The sequence below is a fragment of the Cydia amplana genome, chromosome 2 (genome assembly GCF_948474715.1).
Source record: "Cydia amplana chromosome 2, ilCydAmpl1.1, whole genome shotgun sequence".
NCBI classification, from domain to species: Eukaryota; Metazoa; Arthropoda; class Insecta; order Lepidoptera; family Tortricidae; genus Cydia; species Cydia amplana.
The window spans coordinates 21,685,194-21,706,395 of NC_086070.1; the positions used below are offsets into that span (position 1 = coordinate 21,685,194).

The 21,202-nt window shown below is 33.7% G+C and overlaps 1 protein-coding gene across 3 annotated transcripts in view; it reads right to left on the reverse strand.

The window, feature by feature from the left end:
* LOC134660085 (uncharacterized) overlaps positions 1-21,202 on the reverse strand; it is a 58,095-nt gene that overhangs the window by 19,034 nt on the left and 17,859 nt on the right. Inside the window, exon 1 of one of the 3 annotated variants that reach the window (XM_063515809.1) lies at positions 880-1,038. The exons of the other annotated variants lie outside the window; for them this stretch is intronic. Within the exon in view, the coding sequence (XP_063371879.1) occupies positions 880-991 (112 nt within the window). The 5' untranslated portion in view covers positions 992-1,038. Of the gene's footprint in view, positions 1-879; positions 1,039-21,202 lie in introns of those variants that run through there. 3 annotated transcript variants of the gene reach the window in all.

A 21,202-nucleotide genomic window follows, 5' to 3' on the forward strand; every position in this document is an offset into this window, starting at 1 on the left:
AGATTAGATGGGCGTTTTTTTTATGTTGTCCCCTACACTTTTTTACAAATTTGGGATTTTTTATGTTATTTCTACTCAGAATCACGAGCTCTTTCTATCCTAATAGGAGCAAAAAAGTGTCCTAAGGTTTTTATTTATTTTTCTTAGACTTTGTATGGCGGTCGCGGAATGGAAAGATCGAAAAATGTATGGAAATTTTGGGACACTTTTTTCTCCTATTAGGATAGAAAGAGCTCGTGATTCTGAGTAGAAATAACATAAAAAATCCCAAATTTGAAAAAAAAAAGTGTAGGGGACAACAAAAAAAAACGCCCAGATATCATTATACACATTTATTTTTTGTTTATTTTTTGTCATTTATTTTACTTTTACAAGTAGCAGTGTGGTATTTAAACAGCTTAGTAAGATATGAAATGAAAAATTAAGTAAATTTTGTTTCTAACTGGGACAAATGACAAAATTGATGTCAATGACAGTTCCGATTTAAAGAGGCGATTCAATTTACTAATTTAAATATCTTAATAAGCCGTTGTAATATCCTAAATCCACTTATAAAAGTAAAATAAATGACAAAAAATAAACAAAAAATAAAAAAAAAACTTGTCTGATTTTAGTAAGAGTTATTAAATTGCTCGTTGTTTATGGAGTTAGAAAAACATATTACTGATCACGACTCAAATGGCACCCTGTAGTTATGACGAGTTTGAATTCATTTTTATATTAGTTGTGCCATGCCCGTAGCTTCACTCAATTGGGATTTTTCTTTCCTTCCTATAATAACCTCAAGGCTTAACTTTTCTACATGCTAAATGACATTTACTTATTCAGTAACAGCCAAGTTATATTGGCAATTAAAACATTAAGTATAAATGCACTTACCTACGAGAAAATATCTCGCTAGATAAAGTATTGTCAGCAGCAGCAAGTACAACAAATACGAAAACACAGGTATTAACAATATGAAGAGCAGTTTAGAATAGTCCGACAACATTTCTGACCAAAAACACCGTTAGATTCAATGAAAATCCAAATAAAACGCGGAAACGTCGTTTCTACAGTCTGATCTACTATTATCTAAAGGAAAACCGTGATGTAATGAGGCGCGAAGCTATTATGTACCCAAGTAATAAATACGACATGTTTGTCGTTCAGTGTTGATTTTACGTATTTTTATCAAATGGTCTTAAATGATAGTGGGATACTTTTAATGGTGTGATTCTTCCTTATAACGGTAGAGCCATTTCTGTCCCAATTCATAACTTATCACAGTGGCAATCAATATGAAATCCGCTAGGGATCTCATATTATTGCCATTGTAACAAGGTACGAAGACTACGAAGTTGCACAGATATCGAATTCCTTAACCGTACCAATAAAATTGAAAACCGGAAAACCAAACAAGAAAAACAGGGAAAAACAGTTAGTTTGCCTTAATGAGATTTTAGGGCAGGTAATCCATTTACCACCTATACGATTGTGTTATGTCCACGATATTATAGCTTCTATCAGCATACTATCATGGTTTATAATCAAGTGTTTAAAATATATCCGAATTTATCGGATTAGTTAACGCAATGTGAAGCCGCATTCAGCGCTGTTTAGGTATTCAAATGTTTTATGAATCTATATTTAAAATATAATTTTTGTTTATTTATAAACCTTACCTACTGATTAAATACATCATTAAAACGCTTGTATCTAAGTCTAATTAATGTAGGTACGGTATAATGTTAATTATGGAGAACAACATTCTTATCTTCTTGCCCGTAACTCCAACCTCTGAAAATATTCAAGTGCATTAATATAATATAATTATGTCTCGGGCTAGGCAGTATCGTATAATTACAAGATTAAACGAACTTACCTGTAAGTGAAGTTCCACCTGTATTATGCGATATGCCTAGCCCGAGACAGGAGGCGCCCTCCCGCCCTGTACATTCCTGACAGTAATGTTATTGGAAGTTGAAGTTCTCAGGCAAGGCTCAGGGATTGCAGGAGTGCTCTAAAAGTAATGAAGTTGTCAGCGGTGTCATCGAGTTTTAAGTTTTTATTTGAAAAGGTAGCTTCTTGGATATACCAGTTAGGTACCATTCTTGTATCAAAGATCATTAAAATGCTTTTGGGGCTTGGTCAAGTACCTATTTACTTTACTAGCCTCTGCCCGCCGTGATTTTGTATATAATTTATAAACTCTTGAAATTAAGAAACATTAAAAAAAGATTCAAACATTGAAACAACTTCATTTTAATCAATATCTAAACTGATGAAATGAAAATGAAATGCGTTTATTTGCTTAACATTATGTACAGATAAGATGGTAGAGTCAATATTATTATGTCCAGATAATGTCAATACCTTAATAATACCTTGTAGGCATGCAAAATATTTGAAACCTATTTACATTAAATTACATATTTACATAATCCATTACAATAATTTATGAAGTATTTACAAAGAAATTAGAGCCAAGAATATAAATAAATAAATAATTAAGTGTCACAATATTAATAAAAATCTACTTTAAAATATTCCTTAACGCTCTAAAAGTTGTGCTCGCTTAAAAATATTATAATTCCCGTCTAAATTTAATAAGTGGCATGTCTCTTAACGATTGTGGCAGTTTATTATAATATAGTGTGTTTGTCATCCCATCGACATTATTTCGATACAGAGCCAAATTGATATGAACGAGTTTGTTATAAATTTTTACTTATTTAATAAACATAGGGCTCTTAAATAGTTTTCAATCAATAAAATGCATTGCGCATCGCGTTTGCGTACTAGATCTAGGTCTTGCACTTTTGTTTATTTGGATCCGAACCTAGCAGATAGCTTCTGGCTTGCAATAGCTCACACGTGTGTTCCATCATGATATTTTAACCTATTTTTTGAACTTGGCATTTAAAAATTAATTGTGTATATTCATGTGTGTACCTATAAGTTGGAACAGAATAACTATAGATAAAACCAATGTAACTGCAATGGATTGTCCTTAAATTTAGTAAGTAACATTTGATGTCAGACTTTTAGGTGCATGCATTAAAATATGAATAACGTGTTCAGTTAATCTATTAGATCAGATTGCTGTCTATTTTTATCCATGGCATGAAAAGATGTAGTTAGGTACTGTCTCAGGTTTTGAATTGTCAGCCAGTGTAAAAAAACGAATATCAAAAACCGACGAAAAATTTATATCATAAACAAAAGTTCAAAAATGAAATTTCCACTTGTTTGCCTACATATTATAAATTTGAATTTTTGGTGAAACAACCCCTTGAAAACACTCATTGTAATAAAATCATTGCTTTTATTTTGAAACCTTAGCATAAAACATTAAATTTAATATTAAAGTAATATTCATATTAATACATGAATTGAATGATTTAATAAAATATTGCATTCGGCGAATTTTGTATTAGGTATAATTGTGGTTTTACAGCTTGTCTTATCAAAACTACAGGAAGTATGTGCAAAACAAACTTTTATTTGCAGATTGTGCAAGGCCAAGGCGATAAAAACTAAACGAAGGAAAGCTTTTATTTGTCATCTCATGTGGATTTAGTCACATCATTCGTCTTCTGAGGAAAGTATCTACAATGATAATTTTAACGAGGAATATAAGTATGTAATATTTAAATTATATACAGACTTAGCGACCAATAATAGAGGATACTAAGGAGTCTATAGCAAATAGAAAAATAATTAATGATTAAAATATTTATATATGTGATATTATATTAGTACCTATAGACATTCTTATTTGTTATTAATCACACTCGTAAAATTTACATTCTTAAATTCTAAATAGTATTAATAGATGTTACAGAGCACTTCTAAGAAGAATATTAATTTTATATTGTTATTGACATTTGAAGGAAATTCCACAAAATAATTATATTTAAAGAAAAAGTTAAATTTAGATACAAATGTAGTTAAATTTCAAAGTAACCCTTGGACTTGCTTGAGTACAAATGTATTAAGTAGAATCTATTTTTGATTGTTGGGTCCAATACGTAGTAAATAGAGTGTAATTTTGTTTTAATTCGATCTAGAAGTACAAATAAATATATTTGCAGAAAAACTTCATATCCAACACATGCATTAGATACATTCACGTTTTATGTACATAATTACATTACTTTAGGTACATTAATATTCAGGAGCTGCGAGCATAAATATCTAAACATGAGACACGACGCCAACAAAACGAGTGCTTACAAAGCCTCGATGGTGGAATACATATCCCTTAGCAAAGCGTCCGTGCTCTGGAGCCTCGCGCTCAGTGTCACTGTCCTCATAGTGTTCACAGGGGCTTTAACGTTCGTCGCCATTTCCTGGATCAAAATACCACCCTGGCGGCAATTCAAAAATTACATCTTTCTCAACTTAGTCATATCCATGTTTTTGATGAACGCAGCGTACGCTGGCTGCTTTGCAGACTGGCCTTGCTGTGGCACTATAATGACCTTCGTTCACACATTGTCTATATCTGCGTTCGCCAACTGGGTGCTGATCATGTGTCTTGTTATCTACACGAAAATCTTAAAGGTTTTTAGTGGAGACCTACAGCACAAATATTATAAAGCTAACGCTTTAGCTTGGGGTTTGGCTATTTTAGAATCTATCTTTTCTTTATATGTTAAAGTGAGCACGGACGCTTCCCACATCTATGTCGCACATGCTATTACCTATGTCATTACAGGCATTTACTTGAGCATCATTTACGCCCTTTTAAAGCTGACTACTGTAAGAATGGTTAGTAGTGAAAATACTTCTCAAATATTTAAGATATTCTTGTATGTTACAAGTGCTTTCTTTATCTTGCTTCTCGCGCAGGCTCTTTACTACTTTCCTGGAGTTTACGACTATCTTTTCATATGTATTTGCGGTTGTGAAATAATTCTGCTAATGTCGTACTTGAGTATGAAATCGCACAGGGAAATATGGGACGATTATCTGAATGGCAAAGGCGATGTTGATTGTCAAGACTGTAACATTAACTTGAAATGAGTATTTAATAAAATAACAGACGAATCGGCATTTATTGCTCAGTTGTAATGCCATTTGGTATGTAATGTAGGGTTTTCGAAAAATATGTGTTTCTGTAATAATGTAAAATATTTACCATCTTTTTTGTGCAATACCAAATCCCATGGCATATCTGTGTTAATGTAAATACGTGTAGCATGTAATGCAGACGTTTTTAAAAATATGCATTTCCATTAAGTTATATGTAGCAATGACTTATGCAATAGGAAATCACAAGGTATCTGTGTAAATAGCATGTAAAGCAGCCGTTTCTAATGCTTTTCTATTAAGTGTTCAAACGATATGATCTTTATACGATACGAAATCATAGCATCCGTAAAAATAGCCACATTGGAGTCACGATTCACGTTTAAATGAAATATGTAAAGGAGTCCACTGATTAACAGTCCGCCGGACGATATCGGCCTGTCAGTTGGAACAAAAAGTTGACAGCTCCGAACAACTGACAGGCCGATGCCGATACCGTCCGGCGGACTGGTAATCAGTGGGCCCCTTAAGTAATTCAAACACTACAAAAACAATTTATAGGCACTTAAGTAAATAATTTTGACAAAAATATATACCTACGTTCGTCTACGTAACAAACAAGACGACACTTGCCAGAAGATGACTTGTGGAAGTAAAACTTATGTTATACCTATGGTTATACTTAGGTACTTTAATACGCCATAAGAAATATATATTTATTTACATTTTAAAGATAATGTTGATGTCACTAACTATCAGTGTAATTTATGGTTTTCTTGTCTCTAATTTAGAAGGTACCTAGCATGATCTTATCTTTACTCTATATTATTTCTTAGGGTACGACAAAAGAACAGGGAAGCTTATTTATTATGTACCTAATTATTGTTAGAAAATAAATTTATATAGATAGAAAAGTAGTAATAAATGTTTAGAAATATGGAGTGTTATTATTAAAAAATTCATCTTAGGCGACCTATATAAAATATAGTATTATAAAAAAAAACTGCAAAATAGTAACTACTTTTTCATATATGTTACGAGTATTAAATACCTATATTATTTACGGGTACCTGATACCCACTCCCTCTCCTGGCTATAAATTCTTTATTTGTGACAACAGGCAATACAAACACACAACACTTCAAATATCTCTCTGTTTGTTGAACAGATAGAGATTTCAAGGAAACGTACGTAATTTTCAGGGTTAAAACAGTAAATTCTTTTGTTACTCTGATAGCAGTTCCAGAAAAGGCACAAGAGCAAGAAAATTGTTATAACTATTGGCGCCAAAATTAACCTCAGAATTACTTGTTTTGGTACGTCTTCCCCCTTACATTCATCTTCACATTCCGAAGGATTCATGTTCTTGAAGCACACTACTTAATAATCCTTTATTTATATATTATTTCGTATTTAGAGCTTTCTATGGATAAACGTTAATCGGTGATGAGAATGGCTTCGTTAATATGTTGTGATAAAGCTTAATATGACCGTTTCATTTTTATCATATACATATGTTTATCGGCGCTTAAATAAGACTAGTTTAACATGCAGCTTTCCTTAATTTATAATTTGTTTGATGAATAATTGTTTATTTTGTTTCGTTTATTTGACTGATTTATGAAAAATTGAGTAGGTAGGTACTTACATTCTTTTGTTGGCTTTATAGCAGTTCCATATGAGGCACAGAAGTAGGAAGACGACAATTACAAAAAATGCTAATAGTTTAAGCCACCCTCTTCTTGCTATTTCTTCTATTTGATCATCATCAAGTTCCGACGAATTCATTTTTTCAACAAGTAAATACTACTCGTTAATAACTTTTTTATCTTTGTGTTCTACAGTTTTGAGCTTAATACGATAATCCTAACAGAACACTGTTCTGTTAATGTCCCAAATGTTTATATTATCTTGAACGATTATGATAGGTTCTCGATAAGATTAGCTTTTAAAGCTTTGCACTAAAAGCGTTGTCGTATGTATTGTATACACGGACATTTCATATGGAATTCGACATACTTCAGTTTAGGTTATAACATGTAATGTCAATGATGATACCGTAAAATGGGGTGAGTAGGGTCAAAACTGGAATTCAAACCTCGATAACATTTTATTTTGACATATGAAAACTGAATGGTGTATATAATAAGTGTTCCGGACGTTTGTATTTTAGTATTTATTTTATTTTGGGTAGTTCCATTTCATAACTTTGACGATAAAGAGGAAAACCCACCTCACCCCGTAGTGCCTCGTATTTGGGGTGAGAGGGGTTTTCATACATAGGTGATTTTGGAAGATTGTTGGATCGATTTTTTTTATTATGCGTATTAGTATAGCTCCATTTTAAATTGGAATACATTATTTTTGTAGCAGTAGCCTTAAAATCCCTTCTCACCCCCCTCTGAAACCTTCTCTCCCCATTCATAACCCACCTCGCCCCGCGAAACCTACTCACCCCGTTTTACGGTACATCATTTTTAACTTTTTCATTTCTCATGCTCTGAACTGTTCATTGTTGTTCTAACAAGTGTACAGAAAGTGATATGTTTCATGTTTTATGAATACCTATTTATTTTTTGTCCTACTCTATACACCGATTTATTTATGTAAAGTTAAAAAGTACTTACATTATTTTATTGGCTTTATAGCATTTCCATATGAGGCACAGAAGTAGCAAGAAAGGAAATACAATTAATGATAATAGTCTCAACCACACAATCTTTGCCAGTTCTTCTTGTATATTATCATCCTCAACTTCGGACGAATTCATTTTTTCAACAAGTAAGTTTAATACAATCGTTAATAACTTTTATATTTTTAAGTATGTAATGTTGTATAGTTTTGAGCTTGGTGCGATAATTCCAACAGAACACTGTTCTGTTAATGTCCTAAATGTTTATATTACTTATCTTGTTATTATTTATCTTAAACGATTATGATAGTTTCTCGATAAGATTAGCTTTTAAAGCTTTGCACTACTAAAAGCGTTTGAGTGTAAATTGGCCATTTCATATTAAATTGGAAACAAGTAAGTATACTAGTTATCATAACATGTATCTTCTTTTTTTTCTCTTGATATGTGCAAAACAAGTTTTCGGCGAAGGAAAACATCTTAAGAAAAGCTGTTGTAGCATTCATTCTTGTTCGAATAAATTTAAATTTACTTATATGTTAGTATGCCCGCCTGACGACGATTGGGAAACATTCAAAAACAAAACGTTTAATAATAGATGTCAAATTGTATAATAATCAAAAGTGTGGCCCCGCAAATTCATCACTTCATAGCTTGTTGTACCCCAACTAAGAACTTAATTAGCCCTAATTCCGACTATCCGTATAAAACAAGGTTTGAGCCCACTATATACTTAACCGCCAAAATCGAAGTTCGTACATTTCGAGAAACTATTTCTGTCACTCTAAGTACGCCTTAATTGGAATAAAAGAGATCTTTCTCTTTTTTGCATATTTGACTGCATCGAATGTATAACCAACGTACAAATTTGCAACATTTGTTCCTATCTCTGATAAAAGGTAGATCATGTTTTATTTATCATTATCTACGAGCTATAGACTTATATATAGACTCTGTAGGTATATGCGTGGGATAGTAAGTATGTTTACCTAATAGCAATAAGTGAGAAAACAACAGAATATTTTTTGATGATGATGCGGACTTTAGAAATGCACCCAAATGCTACATCGTTCTTTGCCATCTAGTTATTTAAGTTTATACTTTTATTTATGAAATATCTGTTCATAATACTTATATCAACATTTATTTACATAATATATGTATACTCAATGAGTTTGGTTTTTTTTTCAGTGAATAACGTTGGGTTTTCCGTGGGTTTTCCATATTTAAGGAGCTAAACATTTTCTATATAGTAGGTACTTACTAAATTATTAGTGGTAGTACGTTTCAAGTTTCTAAATACATTTCTGAAGTGCTAACTGTATGTAGGTTATCTATTTTATTGTAGTACTGTAGTACTGCCCTACATTGCAGTCTTTAATTAATTAAACGGTAGGTACGGTATGACAATAGAAGTTTCTAGGGTAACGTTTCATTATTGTCGCGACAGTTAAAACTGTAAATAGGATTTTGTGAATATAAAGGACTAAATATAATAAATCAGGTCCAATTATAGGTAAAAAGGTAACCTAATAAGACCGTATTGCATTTATTTTGATTTTGATATATAATAGGGATGATGACACATGTTGAATTTTATAACAAAATCTAGTAAAATAGATAGCAAACGAGCAATTTATCACAATAATGTGGATATTAAAATAAAATATCGAAAAATTACAAAATTACAGGACCTGAAAGTTTCAAAATTTAAGTTTATTTTTTAACTTCCAAAAACGATAAAAGTAAGGGTACCATTCGATTCCTTACATTTCACCAAAAAAAAATATTGTATAGCAACTATATACATAAATAAACGCAATATTTCACCGACAAAAACGCAATTTTCTTGTTTTGTCCATACTACAAGATGGGCGATGACGTCACGGCCTCTGGCCGTTTTGTATAGGGCGTTTCGCGAGTGGAGTGCGACTGTCGGACTTTGACTACAATTTCTGACTTTTGTGTTACTTTAATGCAATGGGTCCCATATAGACATTTGATCCTAAAAACAGACCCGATCGATTGATACCATAAAAAATAATTAGTCATGTAGCCTATTACCTAATATTTTGGCGAAATGAAAAGAAAGAGATATGTAGTTTAACTAAAAGTGAAATATTATATTACCCACAAAATTTTAGTGTAAAAATTTATAATTTGATCATGTTTGTTCCCAAAAAGTGTTAAAAGTATAGAGTAACATTAGTAAATTGGATTATTTCCACTATTTAAACTTTCTATCAGTCCAGAGTTCCAGTCCAGACTCAGTACGTATCAGTGGCGTGCACAGAGATTTGAGACTGGGTAGGCAAAAAAAAACCGGCCAAGTGCGAGTCGGACTCGCGCACGAAGCGTCCCGTACCATTACGCAAAAACGGCAAAAAAATCACGTTTGTTGTATGTGAACACCACTTAAATATTTATTATATTCTGTTTTTAGTATTTGTTGTTATAGCGGCAACATAAATACATCATCTGTGAAAATTTCAACTGCCTAGCTATCACGGTTCATGAGATAGAGCCTGGTGACAGACAGACGGACGGACGGACAGCGGAGTCTTAGTAATAGGGTCCCGTTTTTACCCTTTGGGTACGGAACCCTTAAAATAAGAGCTACTAACAGTCTTACTAGCTTACCAACAAAAATCCGTCATGGTTTCACATCCTTGTCAAGTCGGTTAATAATGACGTACGTAATTATGTAATTAACCACGGCAAATATACGAAAAGTGATTGATTTTACTTTACCACTTGTTTGTGTTAACTGCAATTCCGATGTTCACCGGCCCTTTTCAATCACTTTTTTTGCTAAAAGAAAGCTTTGAATATGCATAATTTTTAATATTCGGTACACACACACACACACACACACACACACACACACACACACACAGCGTACAACGTTCACAATTCAAAATATCCATATTTTCACTAATCACAATTATTCTAATTGCCGGTAACTGTTATCGTTATCTCACCAAAATGTAAATAAATAAACTTACCTAAATAAACTAAACGAATAAAAAAGTAGTCTCGTCTTTGTACTAAGTTACCATAACAAATGCTACTTTTTAAAATAGTCACGTAATCATGCATCGCATCGGAAGTATTCGGAAGTATTCGGAAACCTTCGGCCGTCATCGTTAAGGATTCGAACGATAGGCGCTGCCTATCAGCGTCTAAATGTGTGCGTTACTTGTATCATTGTGTGCTCGGAAAGCCCACTAAACTGTTACCGCGTAACTACGACTCACGGACATGCACACATAGAAAGGTTTAGACCGAAATGTTTTCTGTCTTTGCCGTGCAAGGCGGCAGGCGCACAGCGGCGCTAGTGCCGCGTGGCCCGCGTGGTGTAAACTTCGTCGCGTAGAATTATAGATGACGACAACGGACACCGGTAGATGGAGCGCTTATTAAATTTTAGAATGTTTTATTGATTACAGATACGATCAAGTATAAATTAAATTAAGTAGTTTAAAAGGATAGATATCGGAATTATAGTAGGGTAGGCAGTGCCTTTTTGCCTTTATGAAGTGCACGCCACTGGTACGTATAGTGTTTTGTTATTAAAACCCGATCCTAAGAACCTGTTGCGATTCGTTGGCGTGACCTAGTTACCTGAATGCGATATTGATTTATAGCCTTTTAGGTGTCCTATATCGGCGCAGACCTAGTAAATATTTTAATAAATAATTTTGCAGAAAATTGGGTTATTTATAATGCAAAAAGTTATTTATAATGCATCGAATACAAGAAGATATAACATCAATAGAGGTCGCGAGTAGACCGTATAAATACTTTCATTTATGTAAGTTACTAAGTGTTTTATTTGTAAATAAGTACATACCTAGGTTATTACAGCGGTGGTCATAGTGAGGTTAGTAAAGTTTATTCATTGAATGGGGAACCTAAGTTGCTCGTAAGCTACTTCGTAGTAAGGGAATCGTAATAAAATTATGATCCAATCCAATTCAAAATCCTTTTTTCAATTTTTGGTTTTATACGCTACAGTATTATCTAAGTTTCTTGATCGAACATAATCATATCCTGTACGGATATGATGGTGGTTCTTGTCTACGTGACAGCGTGATAAAACGGTGTCCGTCACTTTCTATCCCATGGTGTTAAACAGTGACAGTTATTTTATCACGTGGATAAAGATGGATAAAGCTATCCATAATACGCCGGCTGGTGAATGTTATTGTTATTATCTTATCATATAAGGATATACGCTCAAGAGCCAAGAAAATGAGTAACTTTATACAAAGTTTAATTTTCACACAGGTGTGTTTTTCTGTGATGATTTAAGCGAGATCCAAGCGATTTAAAAAACGTAATTTTCGGCCTTCTCAAAAGAATCAAAAAGTCCAAAATACACGTATACTTACTAACTGAACATGGATATGCTTCTCATGACCCCAAACACTTTACAAAGAGCATACTTATGCTCAACTACAAACGCGTGCATGTGATTTAATGTCATAATAGAACCTTGACTGACTGTCTGTCTGACTACAGAACCGGAATGTCTATTGACATTGGATGTATGCAGCCGTTTTTTATAGGTACCTTCATCGAACAACCTCGTGATCGTGAACATTTTTTTATAAGTAGTTAAAAAACAAATATTTAATTTTACAAATGCCTGTAATAAGTGAAAAAAGATATGAGAGGATAATACCTTAGCGTGGCAAATCACTGCAGTCGGATATGTCTATTTGAAATTTTATACATACATATATATAAAAAAAAATCATTAAAAAAATAAAAATGATTCTAGAATGCAAGGGATATAAGTAGGTATACTGTTGAGCTAAGTTGCATTACTTACTTACTCCGAAATATAAAGTTCCAGTTATCTCAGTTCTATATTAACATTTTTATTGCGACATAAACGGCCATATCTTTTTTTTACGTTAACTTAGAAGTTTGATTTTTTCACAGCTTTAAGGGACTGTGGACCTGAGTATATGGTTGAGGTACGGAACCCTAAAAATTAAATAAGAATTAATGCGGAGTCTCAAACAGGTAATAGTCCATAGTAAATACTAACGATACCCTGACCGTGAGTGTAAAAGGTCGGCCACTAGCTACTTATCGTATCAATTGTAATGCCAATGTCTTTTCATGTTTCCTTATCTATTAATGGTGATTTAAGATTATTAATTGAAACTGGCATTTTTCTAATCTATTGACTATAATGTCCCTCTTTATCATTTCCTTTATTTTATAGAACTCAATATGGAACAAAAAGTTATTAAACCGTTTAACTCATAATTTGATGAAAAATAATTTTAATGACTTTACTAAATGACCTTTCTGATTTTACTCCCAATGCATGTCGCTGGCACATGCACTGCAAGTAGGGTTGCCAACCGTACTATATAATATAGTATTGTACTATATTTTGGCTCTCTGTACTATATACTTTTGGAAAAATATATAGTACGCTAAAATACTATATTTCCGATTAAACGTATTTTACACTTATGTTTAGTATTTTATCTAAATGTACTATATATTTTTTAAAATGTACTATATTTTTGATGCCTTATTCTGGAAAATACTATATTCCACCAAAAAATAGTTGGCAACCCTAACTGCAAGTGATATTTAATGACACAAACGGTACGGCTACCACCAGTTTGGCATTGACATAAACGCCATCGAGAACGTAATTTACTTTCTATACATCTCGCTCGTACTCGCATATTAGTGCAAACGAGATGTATAGAAAGTAAATTACGTTCTCGATAGCGTATAGTATGTCAGTTTTGACACTGTCAGTGACTCATGGTGCGGGCTCGGGTCTACCGCGATGTAGTTTCATTGTTTTTACCTTAAATTACGACGTTTCAGCTGAGTTTCAGCGGTCGAGAGTTTAAAGTGTTATACCTACTGGATGTGATGTTAGCTAAGGAGACCATTATTGTCATTATTTATAAATGTTCGAAGAAGCCTTTTAATTTGTTGGAAAGCGCTAAAATAAGAAGCCTCAAGCCCAATAGCCTCATGTGACATTCTGCCTATGATCTTCACTAGTTATCGTCATGTTCTCCATCATAGTCAATCTCAATTCGTGACTTTATTTATAACAAGTACAGTCAACAATAAACTTGTTAATTTATTTAGTATCGCGAAGTTATTTTAAGACACCATGATACTTGTTTACTAAAATCGGCATACGAGATTAATGACCTGGTTCTAAATGTAAATTTGACCTCAGCCCGCAACTTCGTTTATGTAGACGTCATTTAATTTTGCACACAAGTTTTATTAAGGGCTCTATCCTTGCAACAAATCACATGCGATTTTTGTATTATTGCGGCTTTTGATCGATTAATTTAATTCGTTAAATCTACTTAGTAACTACGGGCTTAACATACTATTGTCTCGTAATAAATATTGGGTACGATTTAATATAAATAAAAATTAATATGGTCATGTACGAATAAAAAAATTGCCATGTTCACTATAGGTACACGTTTCCATCAAAGAATCATCAATTAATCATCATCTTTTTTTTATTTTGTAAATGTATAGGTGAACCAGGATCTATTGAGGGTGCGCCATGTTGCGGAATTTCACTGGAACTATTTTTTTCATACTACACTGAATTGTTACTCTATACATGAGAATAACAGCGCCCTCTTGATAATTATTATATATTACTGGTCAGGCTATAATATGGGTTTTTAACACCTGATATAAATGTTTTTTTTTTAAGAGTAAAAGGGTAATAATTTGATTTGGTGTAAATTGGCAGGTCCACAGTAAAAAATAATCTTTACTAAAATCTTTAATTTAGGTATTGGTTTGACCATAATCAAATGTTTAGGAGGCTCTCCTTCGGCAGATTCTGTTAAAAGAGAACATAAACAATAAAAAAGCGTTCCATGTCCTTACCGTGGTGAAATAGTCATTACCGTGGACGAAATATCCACGGTATTCCATGGTAATGACTACCACGGTAATGATAACAACTTACATTTTGTCTCATAACCCTAAACATAGTTAATGTTTCAGAACATTCTTCCAATTACGTCATAACAATTCGAATAAGCCATCGTATTAAATAGTAAATTCGTATTAAAATGGTTTCTACTGTGGTTTCCACTTACTGAGAAATAAGACGCCCAGAACCTAACAAATTTTCTGAACGACTCCACGGTAATCGACTTATTATTTGAAAATAAAATATATGCGGACGCAAATGGCATGTATAAATATTTTTAAATGGCATGTATAAATATTTTTTTTATTTACTACTTATAAGTATAAGACACGGTAAAGATCCAACTTCGTTTAGTACCGCAACACGCCGGCGACATGCGATTTACACCAAATCAAATAATGACCCAAAAATAGTTTTCTTATGTACTTTTTGGAGCTCACTCTACCCACTTTGGTAGGGCTGCCAAATATCCGCGGTTGTTACAGATACTGCCTTATTTTGCCGGTCATTATATGATAAACCAAGAAGTCGTGTGTAAAACGGTATCCAGAAAGTGTCTCTTTGATTTAATATTTGCATTAGCAAAGTAAAAACTAAAATTTGTTTTTTACAATCAGTTAGTTCCATTGAGTGGATACGAGGGCTGTTTGATAAGTACCCGTTTATGAAAAAAATTATCAGTTGTTTTTGTTTATATGCATTTATTTTTCTTCATAGTCTCCTTTTACCTCTACACTTGTTCCACCTATATTCAAGCTTCAATAAACCATCCAAAAAGTATGATTTCGGAAAGTCATTAAAATAGGCCTCTGTGGCGGCAATGACTTCGTCATTTGATCCAAATCGCTTACCACCGAGCCATTTTTTCAGGTTGGGAAACAAAAATAAATCGCATGGGGTCAAATCTGGAGAATACGGGGGGTAAGGCAATAGGGCGTAGCGTAATTGTGTTAATTTAGCCATCACAACTCTAGACGAATGAGCTGGTGCGTTGTCGTGATGAAACAGTACTTTTTTATTTTTTAAATGGGGTCGTTTGTCCTTCAACACAGCGTCAAATTCATCTAATAAATTGGCATAGTACTGCCCTGTTATCGTTTTCCCCTTTTCTAAGAACTCAATATGTATAATACCCTGCGAATCCCAAAAAACGGTCGCCATGACCTTTCCAGCCGATGGAACGATTTTTGCTATCTTTCGCGCAGGTTCACCCGGTAAAATCCACTGCTTCGACTGCCCTTTCATTTCCGGAGGGTAGTGGTGACCCACGTTTCGTCTACGGTCACGAAACGACGCAGAAACTCCTTCGGGTTACGTTTGAACACGGCCAAACACTGCTCCGAAGTAGTCAGTCGGTTCCGTTTTTGTTCCTCCGTGAGTAAACGCGGCACCCACCTCGCCGATACTGTCTTGTACCCGCTCGATTAGAACATTTACAGCATCAACGGTTTCTCAAAGTTCAATTCGGCGGTCGGCTAAAACGATATTTTCAATTTTCTTAACCATATCGTCTGTAGTGACCTCAATTGGGCGGCCTGGGCGATCCTCATCAAAGACGGTTGTTCTCCCCCGCTTAAACTCGTTAAACCAGTATCTGACGGTTGTCATAGAAGGAGCACATTCATGGTAAGCCGCTTGCATTCTTACTTTTATTTCATCACATGTTTTTCCTTCCAAAAACAAGAATCTAATTACAGACCGATACTGCTCTTTCTCCATTTTCACAATTTTAAGTTCACGCTTTCACTGAATCGCTGTCAAATGAGAAAAAAACAAAAGAATGCTGTTTTTTTTAAAATTTTCCCACCTCTGAAAAATGGCTTAAAACGATTGTATACATATTTTCGGCCCGTGATATTAATACATTTGGAAAACGGGTACTTATCAAACAGCCCTCGTAACACTATGCTAAATTTGTTACGTGACACCACCTTTGTACATATGTTCAGAACAATTATTTACAGTAATTAAAGTATAATTTATAACCTTGGTCCTGCACTTTCACCAGGATTTTGAAGAACTTATAAGATATATAAGACGAGGGTTGTATACTCGCATTTTCATATAAAAGACGTTAGCAGCAACACAAAGGCCTCATTCTTGTTGCAGTGTTGCTTGCAAACGAAACAGTAGTGTTGCTTCAAACAATTTTTAACCATGAAGTAGATATTCTGTATTTATCTCATTCCTTCTTCTAGTAATTTAATAACTAGCATGGTCTTAACTGTGTATAGCAACGACCAACAGTGATGGTGACAACCCTAATTCAGTACAATACCGACTCTCGCAAAAACACTGATTGTCACAAAAACTAGACTGTTCAAACATGACATCTCGCTCGTCATACCTGTATCGTGTTTTTTTTTAATACATTATGGCTCTTATTTTCTTACTACTATAGTCTAATTTGCCTAGTTTTGTGCGTAATATTTGCCTTATGACAAGTGTTTAATTTAGGAGTCTTATCTGCCAGTTTACCCCACATGCATATGTTTACTTACATAAGATAAGTGTTTACTTACATAAGATAATTGTTTACTTACATAAGATAAAATAAGTTACCTACATCTTCCTATCAAATATGGTATTAAAACAACTGATTACAGTAACTAGAGAAAACCGCATTTCGAGAAAAGTCTGTCTGGTTAGGTCACAAGAAGATTATAGGTACTACTTTCGTATAGAAGGCGCACTGTATAAAATAAATTTGATGTCCTACAGGTAGGTAAGATATATAGTTATGCTTCTTGTCACGTTCAAATCGGTAGGGTTGTCAAGTTAGTGCAACATCACAGTCATTATCAGTTTCATTAAACCTTCCTTAAAAAACCTTCCTTATTACGCATTAATAATTATTCTCATCTTCATTAATGAAACTGTCATGTCCGATAGCATTAAGTCACCGCAGCCTTTTCAGCTCGATGGTAATTGATTGATATATTTTTTATTTAATACATATCTATGATATATTTTATCAATAAAAAAACTACACTCACTACTATAGTTATAAAACTAAACTACTACCCTCAATTTAAAGCTACTTAAATTTATCTGTTATACGACGGATTGACTGAAGTGTAATACTCGTATTTATTATTACGCAGTGAACTATGGTGGAAGTGCGCAGCTCAGAATGAACCTAGTAACGCGTTTAACTATTCTTTAGTCAACATCAACCAAAAAGGAAAGGGAGGAAGGTCAGGGGCACCTTAATTCGACTTTTTTCGATTATTTAATTATTAAAGAATAAACGCAGTCAAAGCCTACACAGCGCATCTTCGGAAGTGCCTTATTCCCTAATCCACTTCAACAAAAATCAAATCTTATCCCACTTACTCATGCATGCGATTATCTTACAACTCCGATAGAACGGTAAGATACGCTGCAAAGCCAATCTTTCTTTCATGAAAGTTCTTTTGTCAAAACAAATTGCAATTGTCAAGATAATACCTAACTATATCGACAGCTTAAGTACAAGACAAAAAAAATCAATAGGTACAATACAATACAATACTCTTTATTGCACACTTCACATACACGTAGTTTACAATAAATGTATAATAATATAAACAAAGGCAATATAGGTAACAACAGGCGGTCTTATCGCTTAAGAGCGATCTCTTCCAGATAACCTTTGGGTATCGGAGACAAAAGAATTAGAATATACGGTAGGTGGCGCAAAGAAAAAATATGAAAAGTCGAATTGAATATAACCAAACAACGCAAAACATTAATATAGATAAACATACTTAAATACCTACGTATAACCATGAACATAAATAGACATACATACATACATGAAAAGTAAATATTAAATAAAGAAACAACAGTGTCAATTATTATAAAAATAAAAACTAAGGTAAGGAAAGATAGTATTCCTTAAGGTTTTATTTGAAGGAGGTAATAGATTGAGAACGTCTTAACTCAACAGGGAGAGAGTTCCATAGTCGAATGGCCCGAAAAGTAAATGAGCAATTATACAATTTGGAAGAGGAAGATAGGAGCAAATTTTGAGAGGACCTAAGATAATTAACATAAGGGAAACGCTCTTTGAGATAGCGGGGAGTTGCAGGATTAAAAAGTATAGAATAAAGAAATGAAAGTATGTAGGTAAATAGCGGTATCTTCAATATCGTCAGTCTCACATGACCGTCCTAAATCGAAAGCATGTGATGCTTAGTCATGATCTTGATATGGGCCCTTTTGAACAGAAATAAAACCTTCTCAAGTACCTTTCGCGAATAATCTGGTTAAATATAGATTTGACACAATATTCATAGTTATTGATAAGGAAATGTATATTTATAGAAGTAGACCTACTACATGCACCTACAGTGTGATCTGTTCGACAAGCTTTTTAGGGTACAGTAGTAAAAATGGCAAAAACAGAACACTTCTAGTTGCGTACTGTGAACTCATGTCCGTCCGTGTGTCATATTTGAAAACTATAAGGTTTATTTAAATAAAATTTGGAACATAGGTATAATTAGTGAGCCGCTACTTTAGTTTTTGTTTTTTTTTAGCATTTTTTTTTTTATTTTTATTTAGAAGTTGAAGTTAGTAAAATATATTTGTGTTCCATTATGCGTGGTCTGACACGCACTTGGTAAGATTTTTTTTTCTTGTTAGTTTTGATTTTTTTATTTAGGTAATAAAATAATTAAATTGATGCTTCAGGTACTTATAATACTTATGAAAGACCGGACCGACCGGTACGACAAATGGTGAATTCTTCTGCGAGCCCTATGTCTAGGGACATGGAAAGATAACAGGAATACATCATCATGATCATCTTGAAATACAGGTGACAATGAAATTAATAATGACATCTAGCTGATTTGAAGATAGATACCAAAACCTAGTTTCTTCTTGACAACGGAACCTGGTTTAGTTCTGATTTGAGTTATATAAAACAAATTAAAAGTGGAAAATTCACTGTCTTGGGTAGGACTTGAACGCATGACTACTGGATCGCTAGTCCAGTGTGCTATGTGCCCATACAGTCCAGTGGTTGTGTTCAAATCCCATCCAAGACATTAAATTTTTCCACTTTTCATTTGTTTCTAAGCGTAATAGCATCGTTCGCAGACGTGCCTGCTTGATACAAAATTAATTTAGATTGTAACGCTGCTAAGTGTGATGGGGACCTTTGGACGCGGCATGGCTCAGAACGGGTTTTAATTCTTAAGTTTTGTACGTTTTCGTATTACTGATATACACTATTAAATATAATAAATATTAAAAGACATTTGTCATCTGTAAAAAAGAAATTAGATCTATAAAAATTGACAAAAGTATATTAAAATATATTTTCTTTTTAGGGATTCGCTTGAAACATCGCTCGATTCTAGAAGTTAATCAATTAAGGTAAATGTGCGATGTTATATACCTAATTATAGTGTGATAAAAAATAGTAAAATTTAAATAAAATGGAACCAAAAAAATTCCATACTGAATTATTGCCATGTAAGCATTTTACGTCAAAAATGTGACAGTTACATAGGAAGTGGCGCCCTCAATTATTTTCTACAATTTCTTGTCGGACTATACATGTTCATTCTAATTCAACTGCAGTTTTTTGGACTATTTAGTTTTTTATTTTATTTTATCCGTAGTCACGGTAGCTCATTGAAGAGAGAGAGAGAAAGAACGAGAACGAGAAGTGACAATTCCACACTGACTGCTGTTTAAAAAAAAATCGGCCAAGTGCGAGTCGGACTCGCGCACGGAGGGTTCCGCACTATCAACAAAAAATAAAGCAAAACAAGCAAAAAAACGGTCACCCATCCAAGTACTGACCCCGCCCGGCGTTTAAGCAACGCTTCGGTCCAAAATCACGTTTGTTGTATGGGAGCCCCACTTAAATCTTTATTTTATTATGTTTTTAATATTTGTTGTTATAGCGGCAATAGAAATACATCATCTGTGAAAATTTCAACTGTCTAGCTATCACGGTTCGTGAGATACAGCCTGGTGACAGACGGATGGACGCAGTGTTGGCCGAACGTTAATCCCAATTACCATTAAAAATTAACCATTGAAAAGGTTAATTCGAATTAACCATTAACCATTGAAGGAAAATTAATTGTCAATTCGCATTAACATCAATTTGCATTAATATTAATTTATTTCGAACCATTAAAAATTAAAAAGAATTAATGGTTAATGCTTCACAAACCATTAAAAATTAAATCAATTTTTAATGACAATTAAAAATATTATTGATAATTATCAATTAACAAAAATATATCGTAATTTTATAAAGGCGCCCGTAATTTTTATCTAGCTAGTGGACCTCAGGTTTGGTGCAACATAGAAACACGCCGTTTGGTCATCCGACTCGTCTTGATGAGCACTTGGGAGACCAGTACCCAAGATAGAGCTGATGCTGAACCCTGGGTGTACCTAGTAGAATTCAGGTTTGGTGCAACATACACATACGCCGTTTAGGCTATTCGACTCGTCACAATGAGCACTTGGGAGAGCAGTACCCAAGATGGAGCTGATGCTGAACCCTGGCTGTACCTAGTGGAACTCAGGTTTGGTGCAACATAGACACACGCCGTTTAGGCTATTCGACTCGTCACAATGAG